This window comes from Esox lucius, chromosome 13, assembly GCF_011004845.1.
Source record: "Esox lucius isolate fEsoLuc1 chromosome 13, fEsoLuc1.pri, whole genome shotgun sequence".
Classification (NCBI taxonomy): Eukaryota; Metazoa; Chordata; class Actinopteri; order Esociformes; family Esocidae; genus Esox; species Esox lucius.
Window position 1 is genome coordinate 4,788,572 of NC_047581.1, and position 15,733 is coordinate 4,804,304.

General features: G+C 41.0%; 2 protein-coding genes across 8 annotated transcripts in view; one reads left to right on the plus strand and one right to left on the minus strand.

Moving 5' to 3' along the window:
* nudt18 (nudix (nucleoside diphosphate linked moiety X)-type motif 18) lies at nt 1-5,326 on the minus strand. Of its 3 annotated transcripts, none has more exons than XM_010905933.5 (4): nt 5,237-5,326; nt 3,372-3,489; nt 2,097-2,310; nt 1-1,723 (listed from the first exon to the last, which is right to left on the minus strand). In XM_010905933.5, the coding sequence occupies exons 2-4, from the start codon at nt 3,453-3,455 to the stop codon at nt 1,122-1,124; spliced, it is 900 nt and encodes a 299-aa protein (XP_010904235.1). In that variant the 5' UTR covers nt 3,456-3,489; nt 5,237-5,326; the 3' UTR covers nt 1-1,121. The 3 variants fall into 3 exon arrangements, with proteins under 3 accessions (XP_010904235.1, XP_010904234.1, XP_019908099.1); XM_010905932.5 differs by having other exon boundaries at nt 3,306-3,489; XM_020052540.3 differs by lacking the exon at nt 3,372-3,489.
* A 2,337-nt stretch (nt 5,327-7,663) lies between these two features.
* Nucleotides 7,664-15,733, plus strand: part of adam9 (ADAM metallopeptidase domain 9) — a 66,201-nt gene continuing 58,131 nt past the window's right edge. For 4 of the 5 annotated variants that reach the window (XM_013136613.4, XM_013136614.4, XM_020052866.3 and 1 more), the window contains exons 1-2: nt 7,664-8,075; nt 12,772-12,828. In XM_013136613.4, coding sequence (XP_012992067.1) covers nt 7,964-8,075; nt 12,772-12,828 — 169 coding nt within the window. In that variant the 5' untranslated portion in view covers nt 7,664-7,963. The remainder of the gene's footprint in view (nt 8,076-12,771; nt 12,829-15,733) is intronic. The other variant, XM_013136615.4, reaches the window with a different exon arrangement.

Genomic DNA, 15,733 nt, shown 5'->3' on the forward strand with positions numbered 1-15,733 from the left:
ATTTACTGTCATTTCTTAATTTGCATTGAGATGAGTTTCAAAGTTACTTGGCTTACTTCGAGTAACCAGAAGCACCAGTGTATAATTTTAAGTATATGCAATTGCAACCCACTTTATATTGTCAGAAGTTGCCCTGTTGCTAACCCAGTACATCATTCTGTTGAATCTGGCTGTAAGGTCACTCACTTTGTGATTCATATTCTTTTTTGTCATGGTTTTACAGAGTTGTGGAGATATTTACATATTTTAATGCTATACTGGTAACATATGAAATCATATGAAAACTACAGTGATTTGTAGCCATGACTTATAAATCCACTGTGTTTAATAGCAGCAAGCTTGATAGAGGACATTACGGTAAGATGGTTGCAAAACTATTGCAGTCCATTTCAAGTATTATATACTTTACAGTTTCTTTGAAGTGCTAAATTAGCAAATTGGGTTTCTGTACTTAAACCCCATTGAAAATAAAGGCTTAATTTCACCTGCCTTTCCAAAAGGCCTGTACACGTCTTTAGGTTGCAACATGACAGAAATGGGTCCCACACAGTGACATACAACCAATGTCATGAATGCATTCCTAAAGTCATCATCTAAAAAGGCCTGCATGATAAAGGTGCCCTGAAATGTGCCTGTCATCTCACTGGCTGATGTTTAGACAACCTGTTTTTCTACCTTCTCAATTCAAATATCAAACAGGTAAACACACAACCATAACCTTAAAATAGGCAGCTAAAATGTAGGTAACAATGCAAAGTTGGCGTATTTGCTTTTAAATATTCTAAATGTACATTTTAGGCATTTAGCAGACAGTTACATCCATAGTCACATTTTAGGTAGCCACTATGTTCAGGGACTAAGTTAAAAATGTTCCCCTTGCCAACTTGGGATTTGATCTGAAACATTTTGGTTAATAGTTGGATGCCACAACCGCAAGGCTAGCTGCTGCTTCCTGTAAAAAAGCTTACATGTTGGTGTAGTATTGAATATTAGAATTTGGTTGGCTGATTCGTAAGAATGGGCGGAGGCTCCAGTGCCTCCCAGGGCAATTTTAGGGCAACTTTGTCTCTTGTGCAGTAAAAAGGGTATTTCCTTTGGAATAATGTCCATTCACCCCCTCCTTAATAGAGACTGTGCACCGGAAGGAGGGACCCAGTAGTCAGCCTCTGTTGAATCTGTTCTCTCAGCCGACGGTTCTCCACTTTGTTCCACTGAAAGCAAGGGTTCTCCAGAGGTGGAGGCAGACTGGTGTGAGGCCCCTGCCGAGTGTGCTCCAGGGTCACCAGGGTGTTGAAGCACAGTCCGTCCGTCTTCCCGGGTACACTTCCACTGTGCTGCAGTCCCAGGATCCCCCTGGTGTTGACGTCAAGCTCGTAGTAGGTTGAGGGCATGGTCTCCTGAACCAGTCTGTTGGCTGCCCACGTGACCGTGTGGGTCTTATTGGACACAGCCACAGGTAGGTGCAACTCCTTGGCGTTACCCAGCAGGAGCCAGAGAGTCCCGTCTGGGCTGCTGAAGGTGAGGAGCAGTCTCTGCACGATGACGTGGCAGCCCATGTCTATAGGGTTGGCTACGGGATGCCAGGGTTTCTCTCTGTATTTCAGGGCGGCATCAATGAGCCGGAGGATGTCGCGACCTCTCAGGGTGAGTGGGGATTCTTGGTCCCACCACCCAGCCTGTAGAGACTCTGTGTCAGCCTCTGCGGTTGTTTTTAGGGAGCCTCCTGTGGAAGAAAAAGCACATGGGAACATGTGAAAGGTCAGTGAAAAAAAGGTAATTGTGTGGTCTATGGTGGTCCTTGTTTTGTTAGGTAAGCAGGGAAAGACGTATGACAGTTTTCCACTGAAAGAGCGGAAGGCTCGATTCAAACTCGTGCTGTAGCAGTACATTTGTACTGGAGGAAGCAGTTTAGACCACACAGACAAAATTCTGACCGTTTGTAAATTTACCAGATAAATAAAAGTGATTCCAGTCAACATAATTCAACATTCCCCCTAACACCTTTGTTTTCCAATTTGTATTTTGGACTGTTCAATCAGCTGTTCAAGCTGTCATTTGAACATTGATTTGATTATCATTAAAAACTGTTATTTTACCTGTAATCTCTGCCAGGAAAACAAATCGGATCCATTCCGGCCCCTGCTCTTGGACCAGGACCAGGGTGATGGGCTGGCACTCGAACCCAGTCTCCTCCTTCACTTCCCTCCTCATTGCCTCCACAATGCTCTCTCCCTCTTCCATTCGACCAGCAGGGAGGTACCACTTTTGGTAGCAATTCTCTTTGGCCTCTTGCACCATGAGCACCTCATTCTGCGAATGCATTTTATTCAGGTGACTGGCACACATACTTTCAAAAAGGTATGACAAAGGAATTCCAATGTTATGGATGTGACATTTGCCTAAAATAACTTTTAAATGAATCTATTTGTAGAACCCTATGGAGTAAATGTAGACACCAAATGTGTCCTTGGTAATATCTATGGAAAACTATGAAGGCCAAGTGAAGTTTGCACATGAGCATTTTCACATTCATGGTTAATATGAACATAGTTTATTTAGAATATAATTTTGTTTTTTCATGCTCAGGTTGACCTTAGTTCAAAATTGCCCAGATGTAATTGATGATATGTGGCCTTACCAATTTCTGTTTATTTTGTACTGGAAAGTTTGCCACCAGAGGCCAGTATTTGGTCACAAAATATGAGGAGAAAATGCTAGCTGCTGAGCCACTTAAGTTAAGTGTGTTTGAGTCTGGCTGCAGGTGTAGAGATGACAGATATTAGACCATGCTGACTTCTGAAGAATAGACAGGTACCGCGCTAGTAAAGGACCAAGCCCATTTATGGATGCTAACTACCTTTAACACCAATTCACAGCTGGGATTTAAAAACATGACAACAAATAGGTCACCCACACACCCCCCCGCACCCCCTATTTTGGCTTGTGCAAATTTACCATCCCTTCTCTGCTAAACCACCTTGCACTGTGGATATTCTGCTACCAGGACGGTGTATGGCATATGGATTACATGCGTATCTGTGCAAACATTTTTGGAGACTATTTGAACAATTATCACTAATATGGAATGGCATCATAAATATGGTATCGCATGACATTATTTTTGATGTACCTTGAAAACATTTTTGGATTGTTGTTCACACAGGGTCAGCAGCGGGTGGAGCTAACCACTAAAGAGCCAATGGATAAGAATGTTTTTGAGAGCTAGTAAGCAACCTAATTGTCTTACTTAACTCACTGGCTTGCTTAAATAAGCTGTTGTCCTTACACAGTTCACTGGTCAGTACCTTTTCATTGAAGATGACAGCACTGACAATGTAGGTAACAGTTTTCCTTAAAACCACTGCTCGAACCTGTGCTGGTGCTGAATCAAATTCCTTGTTTACTTCTAGTCCTTCACCATTTAAAAGTTTTTCCACATCATCATCCACATTCATAACTGCTGATGAACTCAATGGAGAAGCCTGACCCCTGCAAAGAGAAAGTGTAACATTGCAAGAAAAAAGGTACATTACTTTCCGAAAGTATTCAGAGCCTAAGGTTAACTTTCTCCATTTTGTGTTATGGACTTAGTTTATAAATGATTAAAAATAACACACACACTCACAATACCCCATAATGAAGTGAAAACATGTTTAATGAAATTTGGGCCAATTTCTTAAAAATTAAAATATCTCATGTACATATGTATTCAGACCCTTTATTCAGTTCTTTGTTGAAGCCATTTTACAAGAGATCACACCATGATTTGAGCAGTTTTTCCCATTATTTCTTGCAGATTCTCTCAAGCACTGTCAGATTGGACACAAAATGTGTAAACAGTTTTAGGGGTCTGAATACTTTTATATTGTGTTCCCTAATGAGGATGATGCCAACAGCCAGCACCGTTCAGGTTTAGAAGAGTAACAATTTAATGTGCCTTTGCCTCTAGAGACTCTCTACTGTATGGTGGCTTAGGTGTTTAAACTCAATCAAGGTAGAAGGCCAGAGAGTGCAATCCTTCTGGCATTTAAGGATTCTGTTCTAGACTTGTTTAAGCAAGATATGAACCAGAACAACATTGGGTGTGATTCAGAAGACATCAACACTACATGTCCATATTTGGCTGGAAGTTGCTGTGTTGGAACTGGGCCTTAATCACAAATTGGATACCCCAAAATTGGGGGGGAAAATAGGGTAAACATTAAAGAAATCAGTGTCGATCACACTGGTCAAGTATTCTGGCATTGTCTATTTTTTTTGAAATCACAACAACAAAATACAATTTTGAAAAAATAAAAAAAAAGGTGTGTATTGTAATTCATTCAGAATATAGAATTTTAATAGTCGTGGCACACTTTTTGGAGGAGTTGCTAAAAGTCCAGATTTTAAATGTAAATTATGAACATAGAAAATGGTGTGAATCGTAGCAAGTCCATAGTCACCTGATTCAGAATTTATAAAAGATTGTACGGTTCGGCAGTCCCGTGTCTTGAACCCGTGGCCGTAGACTCCCCAGACGGGTGCAATACCCACTGCCCCAAAGTGGGATGTCTCGTTAAGAGGGGCGAGTAGTGGCCTTCCCAAATTTGATTACCAAAATTGAAATCAGAAATAATTTATTTTTGACATTTTGAGTCACGGCACACTTTTTGTAGGCATTGAATTTCCAGAGGTTTATACAGATTTTAAATATAAATTATTATAATCGAAAGGGTTGTGGATTGTATTAGTCAATCCTCCACTGATTCAGCCTATTTTCTATAGTTCTGGAATGCTTCGTTAAATTGCTATTGACAAGAGAAACCGAAAATCAAGTATAAAACTAACACTACAAGTGGTCCAATTATACGATTATGAAAACAGAATACACCGACTTCTACCTTGTGAATCCCCCTTAACGCAGATCTTTGGAGTGAAATCTCTCGAGTTCCAGTATAATTTTTTCTAAGTGCCTTTCATGAGACTAACTACAAATGTTGTGGGTAACTTAAATTCTTAACTAGCTCTTCTTTTCAACACAGATCATCACACAAACATGTAAAGTATTATTTAGACTGTGTGTCACTGTCAATGTTGCCCAACGTTAGTTAGCTAGCTCATAATTATATCGTAGCTATATAACATACAAGACATTCATGCAAGTTTTGGCGTGGATGAGTTGTTGTATATGTTGAATACAACCGCTCATCCACTGACAAACGTAGCGTAGCTATATGGCACGAAAAATATAAATTACCTTCAGTGAAATCGACTTTGAGCGTCGCAGTCACCTAGCAGGTCTCAAGAAGGATTAGCTAGCTACACATAGGAAGCCAGCAACATTCTTTGCCAGAATAGTAGAAAGTGCGGTTGCGCTTCAAAATAAAAGCATTAGATAAACGTTCTGGAATCATGACTAGACAATTCTTCAGTGTTCACACTGTTGTTTTTAATTAAACGAAGGAAAAAAAAAGTTTTATCGTTTGACACATAAAGGGAAAAACTATTTAAATCGCAATGTAAATGTATTAGACATTACAATTGCATTGGACATAACATAGTTTAGGCACTGATGGGAGACGGGAAGTGAAATTTGTATTTGGTATATCGTTAACAGAAGCTCCTATCACGGAGTCAGCTAATCTATCGTCACAAGCCAAACATTTAAAAGACCATGTGTGCTGTCAGGATGGGAAAGGTTCTTGAACTCGTTTGCATTAACTGAGAGAGGATTCCTTATGTATAAAATCTAATGAAAAATACATTTCAATACAGTTCCTAATGATGAGGGGGGCCGTAATTTACCCAATATAATTAAGAACAGATATGTTGTCTAGCAACCGGTTGAAATACCTCTTATCAGGAAGCCTACCCCAGGATGATCTGCAATGGCAATTGCCAACATTGTTGAATGCCTCTTGGCCATGTTAGACTAAATGCTACCCATTTAAAGCACATGTATTCCATTTGGACATTGTTATAGATATGTTATAGATATCTGCAATACTACACATTTTGCCATAGTCATTTATGCTGACTTAAAGATGCATTCTGGGACTTCTGAAAATAACTTTTTTGGAAAACCTCAGATTCTGGCTGGATACGTAATGTTGTATATACACTGCTCAAAAAAATGAAGGGAACACTATAATCAAACATTGGGACTCGATGAATGAAATATAATCAAAATCTTTACTCTACATTGTGTAATTCGTTGAGAACAAAATGACATAACAACGGTCAATGGAAACCAAAATCACCATCCGATTGAGGGCTGGATTCAAACTCACACTGAAAATCAAAGTAAACAATTGAAATCACAGGCTGTTCCAACTTGTGTGAATTTCATCACGGCAACTCATAATGTGACTCATGTATGGCCCCCATGTGCCTGTATGCACTCCTGACAACGTCTGGGCATGCTCCTGATGAGACAGTGGATGGTGTCCTGGGGGAACTTCTCCCAGACCTGGGTCAGGGCATCAGTGAGTTCCTGGACAGTCTGTGGTGCTACTTGGCAGCATCAGATGCACCAATACATAATGTCCCAGAGGTTCTCGATTGGATTCAGGTCTGGGTAATGTGAGGGCCAGTCAATGGCATCAATGCCTTCATCATCCAGAAATTGCCTACACACTCTGGCCCCTGAGGCCGGGCATTGTCCTGCACCTGGAGGAACCTAGGGCCCACTGCACCAGCATAAGGTCTGATGATGGGTCTGAGGATTTTATCCTGGTACCTAACAGCAGTCAGGTTACTGTTGGCTAGCACATGGAGGTCTGTGCGACCCCCCAAGGATATGCCTCCACAGACCATCATTGACCCACCGCCAAACCAGTCATGCAGGATGATGTTGCAGGCAGCATAACATTTACCACGGCCTCTCAAGACCCTTTCACGTCTGTCACATGTGCTCAGTGTGAACCTGCTCTCATCTGTGAAGAGAATGATATGCCAGTGGTGGACCTGCCAATTCAGGTGTTCAGCAATGCCAATCGAGCTGCATGGTGCTGGGCTGTGAGCACAGGTCACACTAGAGGATGTCGGGCCCTCATGCCACCCTCATGGAGTGTGTTTCTGAAAGTTTGGTCAGAAACATGCACACCAGTAGCCTGCTGGAGGTCATTTTGTAGGGCTCTGGAAGTGCTCCACCTGTTCCTCACACAAAGGAGCAGATTCTGGTGCTGCTGCTGGGTTGATGCCCTTCTACGGCCCTGTCTAGCTCTTGTCGTGTAATGGCCCATCTCCTGGTATATCCTCCATGCTCTTGAGACTACTGGAAGGCACAGCAAAACTTCTTGTGACGGCATGTGTGGATGTGCCATCCTAGAGGAGCTGGACTACATGTGTATGTCTTGCTGTTGCCTCTCCAGTGCACCTGTTTTCACTTGTATTTGCACCGAAACCAGTGACATTGATTCACAATCGCTTATGCGGCCCATCTGGATAAACGTCATTTTGTTCTCAACGAATTATACAATGTACTACGGTAAAGATTATCTTTAATATATTTACTTAATTGAATGTGATTTAAATGATTATGGGGTTTTTAGCAGTGTGTATATGCACGTGTATTATGTAATATATTTATTTTTATTTTGAAGGCGTAACTGTCTTGCTCTAGGTCGACGCGAGGACGACGCCGGAAAGGTCACTACGTGCTATATAACACGCATGCGCTGTTTCCCGTTCCATCTGGGTTCACTGCATATTCCGTTGGGTCTCTTAATGTTAAACAAAAGTCGTTTCGGAAAGATTACTCAATCACAATTTTCTTTATTATTATGGTTTCTGGTCGTGCGTATCAATCGTCTTAAAATAACCATAGCCAGCAGTGGATAGGTTATCGCTTGTCTGTGAGCTAACGTTAGTGAAAGAATTATGGCAAGTTAATTGTCAAAAAGGCTTTTTACAGTATGTTGAATAGGCACTTCGTAATTGCTTGGAAGGTAACGCCTGGATAAGAAGATAGTTGTCCCTACTTATGTTGTTTATGGACTATTCAACAAACATGGGTATGGCATCATTGTCCCACCCGTACTTCAAAATAATTTGTGTCATTTCTTTACTCCATGGGCTCGGACACTGCAACGAGGGTGAGTAAACACATTGTAGTGAGCTATGGCTACCACATCTAGCAGGTTTTCTTATGGGTTACTCAATGTAGAAGATGCATTCTATAACTTGGCTAACCATTTTATTCTATACATACAGTACTGTACAGCGCCTTCATTTTAGTAATGGAAGTGTGACTATTTTACTACTAAGTTGGCTAGCAGGTTATCCAGTTCTTAGACCAATTTGAAACTAAAACGCTGTTTTGTATTACTTCTTACGTCCAATTTAGGAATGTTGTCTTGTGTCAAGGGCATCAAAGGCGTTGAAACCTAATACTGCTTTGGTAGCTAAAACTTAAAATGAATATGTCAACAGGTATATCGATCGAGGTTGAATACTTATTGCATATTTACGGACTTGTATCGTACGGACTGTGGAAAAGCTAATATAAATCAGTTATTTGTAGTCTCTGTAGGCTTCTATTAAAACACAGGCCGGTTATGCGGATGTTCAACCGGACGTTATGTACAAGCTTTAAGCTGCTTATCTTCGGTGGTGACTGTACATTTGTGAATTTTGATAGCTCTAGCGTACACCAGTCTCAATATTGTACAACCTAAACGTGCCAATTACATTATAACTTCTGTCTTAATGCCTCTTTGGCATCAATGACAGACTCAGATGGGACCCTATTAACTCTGTAATTTTATAAACTGGGTGGTTTAAACCCTGAGCGCTGAGTGGTGGAGTATGAGATCACAAGATGAAAAGAAAATGACTTCACTCGTAACAGGTTTATAATACTGCCCCTTAGTGTTTGATGGTATGGGGCCAGTATACCACAGCTAAGTGCTGCATCCCTGAGAACAGCTCTTAGCCATAGTTACACATATTCTGCACACCCTTTTGCCTTCTTGCTTATGTTACGTGCCACTTGGGACCGGCTCAACAGGAAGATGGGTTATGGGAAGTGAGCCATTAGTTTTTTCCACTTCAGATTTGTTCAAATAAGCTTAAAATCAGAAGCTATCATTGGTTGGGCAGATCCTATCTATTGTGGAATAAGCTTCACTTGAATATACATAGGGGCATTTTAGCAATGATTTTGGGAGCAAAGCGGCTTACCATACAGTTGCTTAAGTGCAATATGCATGACATTGATTAAATAGTGGAGGTCTTCTCTGTGTGACATACTCCTTCACATTTGGAATGTAGTTGTGATTACACAGGTGTGTAACCACAAAAAGAAACCAGAAAAGCCTAGTTCAGCCGGCCAGCAATGGAAAGAGTTGCTACTTCGAGATTCGAACCCAGGTCGCCCACGTGAAAGGCTTGCGTCATTAACCACAACACCATGGAGATGTACATTTGCCTGCTGTCAGTATTCGTGAATGTCATTGATACAGTTAAACTGACTAATGTTTCTTACTAAGTTTATCTCAATCACAAAGTGTCTACGTATACCGTTTGCCACTGGCCGTTTTAATAGCGTATCTGCCAGTAATAAGCTTTACTAGTATCTACTAACTTACTGGAATAGTCATAATAATTGAGCAATTGCAAGCAAGACTGAAGATGAACTTTTCCATGCCGGAAACAGTCGCAATATAACCGTATACAGTTTCAGTTAAGGCATACTATAACGTAACAACTGTATGTTGTAGCCAGCAAATGTTTGTATATCCTGTCCCAAAACACATGCATGGATGCGTATGTCGAAAATCCACCAGAAACAGTCACAACATAACCGCAAACTGTTTCATCCGCTTCTCTAACCACTACGCCAATTAATCAAGGTCAGACATTCAGCCACTCAGGAAGAGACATTTGCTCTTCTTAGCCGGCTCCACTTACGCGGTCTGGCAAAAAAAAAATCTCCAAAGGCCTAGAATTAGCGTTCAACTGGTATTCAGTCACACATCGCCAGACCACTTGCTTTTGTCCGAAGTGCCTTCTCCCAATTTAGGGTCAGAGAAGGATTCAGTTCCAGTATAGGTCACTTGCAGTCTGGCTTGGTAATGGAGGCCAAACCAGACCCCTTTGTTGCTTCCAATGGCGTCTTCTTGCTTTATCTGTCATTCATCTTGCTTTATCTCTCATACGGTCTCTGCATCCGGGAGGTGGTGGAACTGAGCAAAACCAATTCTCTTGGATGTTCTGCATGTTCCTGACCCTCCTCAGTGCCTGTTATAATCGCATTCTGCCTTTTTTTTTTGAAAATGTCCCTCTCCTTTGAATGTATTTAGTTGTCCTGATAGGAAGGCAATCATTTTAGAATATTCTGTGTGCCAAACGTTTGAATTACAACAGCTTGGCGACATCCCACTGGCATACAGTTCTGTCTGATTGTTCATGGTAGTTTTTGTAAACTCTGCAAGACAGTTTGCCGTCTCATCTCTTATTAAAGGTGAGCAGAATTTTGTTTAAAGCCCCCATGACGGCGTCCAATTTTCCGAGCCAGGCGGGCTGGGCTGTGGTGGTGTTTAAAGTTGATCAGGATTAGTGCATTTATTAATCTGTGTCTATAATGTAACCAGTGTGGATTTGATTGTTTCTGAAACTATAAGGAAAGATGAACAGTAAGATTCAAATCCTCTGCCAAAGATGTTCACACCTGCTGGATGGAAGTTTGTTTTCAGCCGTCAAGGGGTTGCCAAGGTTACTGCCGTCCACACAGACCCCTGTCTGCCACCTTCAAACCCACAACAAAGCATCAGGCTGAGAGTATGTACTCAGCTGTCCCTCTCTCTTCTTCCCCACACAACCCTTAATTATGCTTATGACTCCTAGGTGAAAAAAACAAGAGACAGTTCTGTTATTGTTGACCAGGCATGCATGGTACGGTTATTAGAATCACCTTTAATCTTGTGAAATTGTAATTTACTCTTACCACAATAATTTTCAGTTTAGCATTACTTGTGTATTAGTGTGGCTAGTGGTGAACACCATGTAGGAAGAGAATACACGCAATATTTATACACACAGTTTACATAAAGTAATATACAAGTGCATTGTTAGCATATAAGGTGAGATATGGTAAGTATGTAATGTAGTCACCTCAAAAGATTGGCTTCCTCAAAAAAGATTCAATAAAATAAACTGCAACGATACATTTTATGCTAAATAAATGTATGAAAACTGCACCTTTATATTATACTAATGCTATTTCTAAAATTGTGTATTTTTTCTCTCAAAATAATAAATGTCAAAGTGATAGGCACGCTTAAGGATTCTTTAAAAAATCTGCATCAACGTTCAGTTTTTTATTTTTATGTTAATCTGCTTTAAGGAATTGTATTGAGGCCCTTTCATTCTTGTTTCACTACAGTACAAAAATAGATAAAATAACAGCAAAAAAAGGGTTGGTTGACCTTTTATAATTCAAACACCAAAATATTTGCAGGTGTTGACATAGGCTAATCCAACCCACTGAACCCAGTCCCATCCTGGGCTAGGATGTTGGGCCAAGCATGAAGAAATGTAAGATTTATAAAATAAAATAAAAATAGTATTGTTCTTTATGATTGAGTGTAGAAGGAGCTCAGCCCAGGTATGCCGGATGTGTTTAAAATAGGCCTGTAAAAGTTAACGCGTGCAATTCATTTAAAATAATTATTTTGTCGCCATTAATGCAGTTTTTTATTTTTCAGGCTTGACTTCAGCAGGAGCTGACAGGATCGCGCTACTATCACGCATTTATGGTTTACCAGTAACTTTATTGCCGGTTGACTTGACCTTAGTGCCTCACAGGCATTATTTTCAATATATCATTGGAGAGTTTGCATTCATGTCATGAATAGTGTTTATTCGGTACAAGTTTTACAACAACTGCCTAAAAGCATGTTAGTACACATGCGTTTGTGCAATGGATGTGAGGAAATGGGAATATCTCTCCTTGCGTCCCATACCCCAGTCTCACTACAAAAACCCATATCAAACGAGACTGCTAGCCATGGCTCCCCTAGCTCTGTTGCATGAATCCACTTTTCTTGCAGCATGGTCAGTTGTCATTATTTAATGTTTTTGCTAATCTTAGCTAAGCATTAATGTTTCCACCAAAGCATATTCTCATTGTGAAATTAGCAAACAACTGTGCTCTGCAATGATTACAGATGTTCCCTGATATAATGTTTGTGTACACTCACCTAAAGGATTATTAGGAACACCATACTAATACTGTGTTTGACCCCCTTTCGCCTTCAGAACTGCCTTAATTCTACGTGGCATTGATTCAACAAGGTGCTGAAAGCATTCTTTAGAAATGTTGGCCCATATCGATAGGATAGCATCTTGCAGTTGATGGAGATTTGTGGGATGCACATCCAGGGCACGAAGCTCCCGTTCCACCACATCCCAAAGATGCTCTATTGGTTTGAGATCTGGTGACTGTGGGGGCCATTTCAGTACAGTGAACTCATTGTCATGTTCAAGAAACCAATTTGAAATGATTCGAGCTTTGTGACATGGTGCATTATCCTGCTAGAAGTGGCCATCAGAAGATGGGTACATGGTGGTCATAAAGGGATGGACATGGTCAGAAACAATGCTCAGGTAGGCCGTGGCATTTAAACGATGCCCAATTGGCACTAAGGGGCCTAAAGTGTGCCAAGAAAACATCCCCCACACAATTACACCACCACCAGCAGCCTGCACAGTGGTAACAAGGCATGATGGATCCATGTTCTCATTCTGTTTACACCAAATTTTGACTCTACCATCTGAATGTCTCAACAGAAATCGAGACTCATCAGACCAGGCAACATTCTTCCAGTCTTCAACTGTCCAATTTTGGTGAGCTTGTGCAAATTGTAGCCTCTTTTACCTATTTGTAGTGGAGATGAGTGGTGCCCGGTGGGGTCTTCTGCTGTTGTAGCCCATCCACCTCAAGGTTGTGCGTGTTGTGGCTTCACAAATGCTTTGCTGCATACCTCGGGTTGTAACAAGTGGTTATTTCAGTCAAAGTTGCTCTTCTATCAGCTTGAATCAGTCGGCCCATTCTCCTCTAACCTCTAGCATCAACAAGGCATTTTCGCCCACAGGACTGCCGCATACTGGATGTTTTTCCCTTTTCACACCATTCTTTGTAAACCCTAGAAATGGTTGTGCGTGAAAATCCCAGTAACTGAGCAGATTGTGAAATACTCAGACCGGCCCGTCTGGCACCAACAACCATGCCACGCTCAAAATTGCTTAAATCACATTTCTTTCCCATTCTGACATTCAGTTTGGAGTTCAGGAGATTGTCTTGACCAGGACCACACCCCTAAATGCATTGACGCAACTGCCATGTGATTGGTTGATTAGATAATTGCATTAATGAGAAATTGAACAGGTGTTCCTAATAATCCTTTAGGTGAGTGTATAACATCTCTAGCCACCATGACTACCTTATGCCATTGCCTATTCAAGTAGCCTATGTCATGCATTTGATTGAATTTGGGAAAGATTGGTTGTGGCTAACATCTTTCAGGAAATCGGAGGAGTGGACCAGCATTCCACAGTCACACCAGATACTGACTGGTTTTCGTACCCTCCCAATACAGTGAAACTGCACATTTTAGAGTGACCTTTTATTGTGGCCTGCGTAAGGCACACCTGTGCAATAATCAAGACGCTAATTAGACAGCATGATATGCCACACCTGTGAGGTGGATGGATTATCTCGGCAAAGGAGAAGTGCTCCCTAACACAGATTTAGACAGATTTGTGAACAATATTTGAGCGAAATAGGCCTTTTGTGTACATAAAGTCTTAGATCTTTGGGGGCAAAACAAAAATGTTGCATTTATAATTTTGTTCAGTGTATTTTAATCTTTTGACAGCACTAGTTTAAAGCTATGCTAAAGGGTGGACAGCACAGTGCTCAGTAATGGTCAAGATAGTGTCTGAATATTGGTGGTTGAGTGAGTTACCGGCAGCAAGGGCAACGACAAATGTAAGAAAGGAGGGCCCAAGTATCAAACCTTGATGGGACCCCACAGAAGAGTTGATTGCAGCCCCTCAGATTTGACACCTTGTACCTGAGTGAACCACAGAGAGAACAGTGTAGCATTCCAGTCGACGCAGAGTAAGCTGTTTATTGACCAGGTATTCAAAATCTTTAGAAAGGCTTGGAAGAATTGCGAATGGCCTATAACAATCAGGGTCAGACTTGTCGCCTTTAAACAGAGGAATGACGGTAGTGACCTTCCAATCCTGTGCGATTATTGCTGATAGTAACATGAGGTTTAAAAAGCTGGTGATTGGGACTAAGACCATTTGGGCAGACAGTCTCAGAAAATAGGGGTCCATCTCATTGAAATCAACTATTTTAGATTTGTCAGTAGATATTTGATTATCATACCTGAATGATGTAGGTAACAGTTGTTTAGATTTCCATAGATTTTACTGTATTCCAGAACGTCCAGAAGTTTCTTTGCAACCAAACCACTGATCACAAGTTTTTGTGAAAACCTGCCTATGCTTTGCTAATCGCCTGAGTTTGCATGTCTGGGTCACCCGAAAACATTTAGCTATTGATCATCAAAGCTATGTTTATTAGAAGATCTAGGAATCACATAAAAAGTATGAAAGCTATTTAGCATATAAGCGCATAATTGTTTTGCCATTCCTACACAAGATTTTGTGCAAGGCAGCTGCCTTTGAGCAGGAAAATCCCTGGTGTTAAACTAGGGGCTGTAATAGTTTTTAGTGCAGACATCCTTGAGAGGTGCATGTTCATTCCAAACTTGAAGGAAATAGTATTTAAAGTTAGACCATGAATCCACAACTGACATGTTAGATGGTGTAAGTGTTGTTCCACAAGCAGTAATAAAGTGGTTGATAAAGTATTGGTAGAAAACAGCAGCAGTATACTCTGTATGCATATTGGTGATAATACAAAAGTGAAAGACTTAATGAAGAGAAACCAGAGTAATATAAAATGTATACATTTTGAAGATTTTTTTTAAATGGGTGTAATCAACACAGATGGAGCATTCTGAACGTAAACCGTTCCACGAGGCAGGCAAGGATAAACTGTAGAAACACAACATTGAGGAATTCATAGACAGTAGATCAGATGAGGCCAAGGAAACAATGGCTCATTCTGGGTGACAGGTTGGTAGGGAACAGTGAGAGACCAGGACAAAAACAGGGCTGGTCAGAAGAGATGCCCTCAGGATCCACAGAGCTATGGTGAGACCAGTATGAAAACCTGTTAAGTGCCCCAAGTGGAATTCTGGTCTATGGTTGTGATATTAAAAACGTCTTTTTTAAACTATCTAAATAAATAAACTCTGTCTTTGCCTAATAGCTACTTCAGTGGGTTAGTTGTATTTACTACTACTGGGATGTGTGGTTGTCTGTCCCAGCTGCCTTAAGATAAATGCACTACAAGTCACTCTGGATAACAGCGTCTGGCAAATGACCCACCTAAAAGGTTCTCTTATTAACACTCCACCCCAATTGATATAATCAAGAAACTTTTTTTCCCTGAACCACAACCACATTAGCAATTACTATTTTGAACAGTTTTGCTTCTGCCTGAGGACAACTGTCTAATTGGCAAGAGGTCAAGTTTCAGCAAATGTGTGCAGTCCTTCTATGACTCATACTCTGCTGGAAAGGCACAACTGGCCAGCTCAGGTATGGTCCCCGTTGTGATCCTTGTGTGGGCTTGGGAAGGACACTCGCTCACGCAGCAGAGACCTGGCTG